This window comes from Vigna radiata, chromosome 1 (genome assembly GCF_000741045.1).
Source record: "Vigna radiata var. radiata cultivar VC1973A chromosome 1, Vradiata_ver6, whole genome shotgun sequence".
Taxonomy (NCBI): domain Eukaryota; kingdom Viridiplantae; phylum Streptophyta; class Magnoliopsida; order Fabales; family Fabaceae; genus Vigna; species Vigna radiata.
This window is the reverse complement of record NC_028351.1, coordinates 4,847,867-4,848,775: the sequence shown is the minus strand read 5'-3', so window position 1 is coordinate 4,848,775 and position 909 is coordinate 4,847,867. Positions and strand designations below refer to the sequence as shown.

The 909-nt window shown below is 31.5% G+C and overlaps 1 protein-coding gene across 1 annotated transcript in view; it reads left to right on the top strand.

Moving 5' to 3' along the window:
* Positions 1-909, top strand: part of LOC106770253 (TPR repeat-containing thioredoxin TDX) — an 11,845-nt gene that overhangs the window by 9,039 nt on the left and 1,897 nt on the right. The window contains exon 9 of the mRNA XM_014656072.2: positions 536-566. Coding sequence (XP_014511558.1) covers positions 536-566 — 31 coding nt within the window. The remainder of the gene's footprint in view (positions 1-535; positions 567-909) is intronic.

The window sequence follows — 909 nt, the reverse complement described above, 5'->3', positions numbered from 1 at the left end:
CATAGGAAGTGCAATCTGAGACAGCTTTGTTATTAATATACCAGAAATTCCTTACGATATCAGTATTCTATTGTCTGTGATTTCCTCTTGTTACACATTGAGGGGATTGATTGAGACTCAAGACTAAGTGACTACTTTTTTAGCTGTTTTTTCATAGACATGTATTTTAGGGACTTTCAAACTTAGCCATATGTTTTGCAATTTTAACTCCTTTACCGTTGCCGGGTAAAATCTTGATTTTGGGTGTCTAGTATGTAACTATGTTTATTCTGTTCATTATCAAGTATTGTTTTCAATGGATTTAGTATGTAACTGTTTGTGATAACATTGTGATGTAACAAATTACAATCTGTCATTCCCTATGAATTCATACTTCTACTATAGTTGTCCTATTACATTCTCTTTCCTCCTTTATTGGAATGCAATATGTAGTGATGGGATGTTTTTCACTCACTATATGATCCTTAATACTGTGCTATTATCTAGTTATAGCTAAGTTTTTTATTTATTTTTTATGTTGACTTGATTTTTTCAGGTTCAAGAAGCCTTATCTGCTTTAAAAGATGGTAAGTCTTTGTATTTCTCATCTGGTGATGGTAAAAACTTTTTTTGTTGACTTCATTCTCTTGTAGTTAATGTGAAAAATAAAAACAGTACACAATATTTCATTTTATGATATGTTCCGGCATATACTTCTCATGTGGCTGTGGTAAACGCTTTAGTATGAATATTTTCGTCATAATTGCTCAGCTGCATTATAGGCTTACAATTTTGATGGAAACACATGGATATATATATGAAGATCCAATGAGTTTTCAACGAGAGAATAGATGTTTTACCACCAACCATAAGTTTCATGTTGGATACAGTACTTATACTGGCAATTATGGTCAAGAATTTTTCTATCAA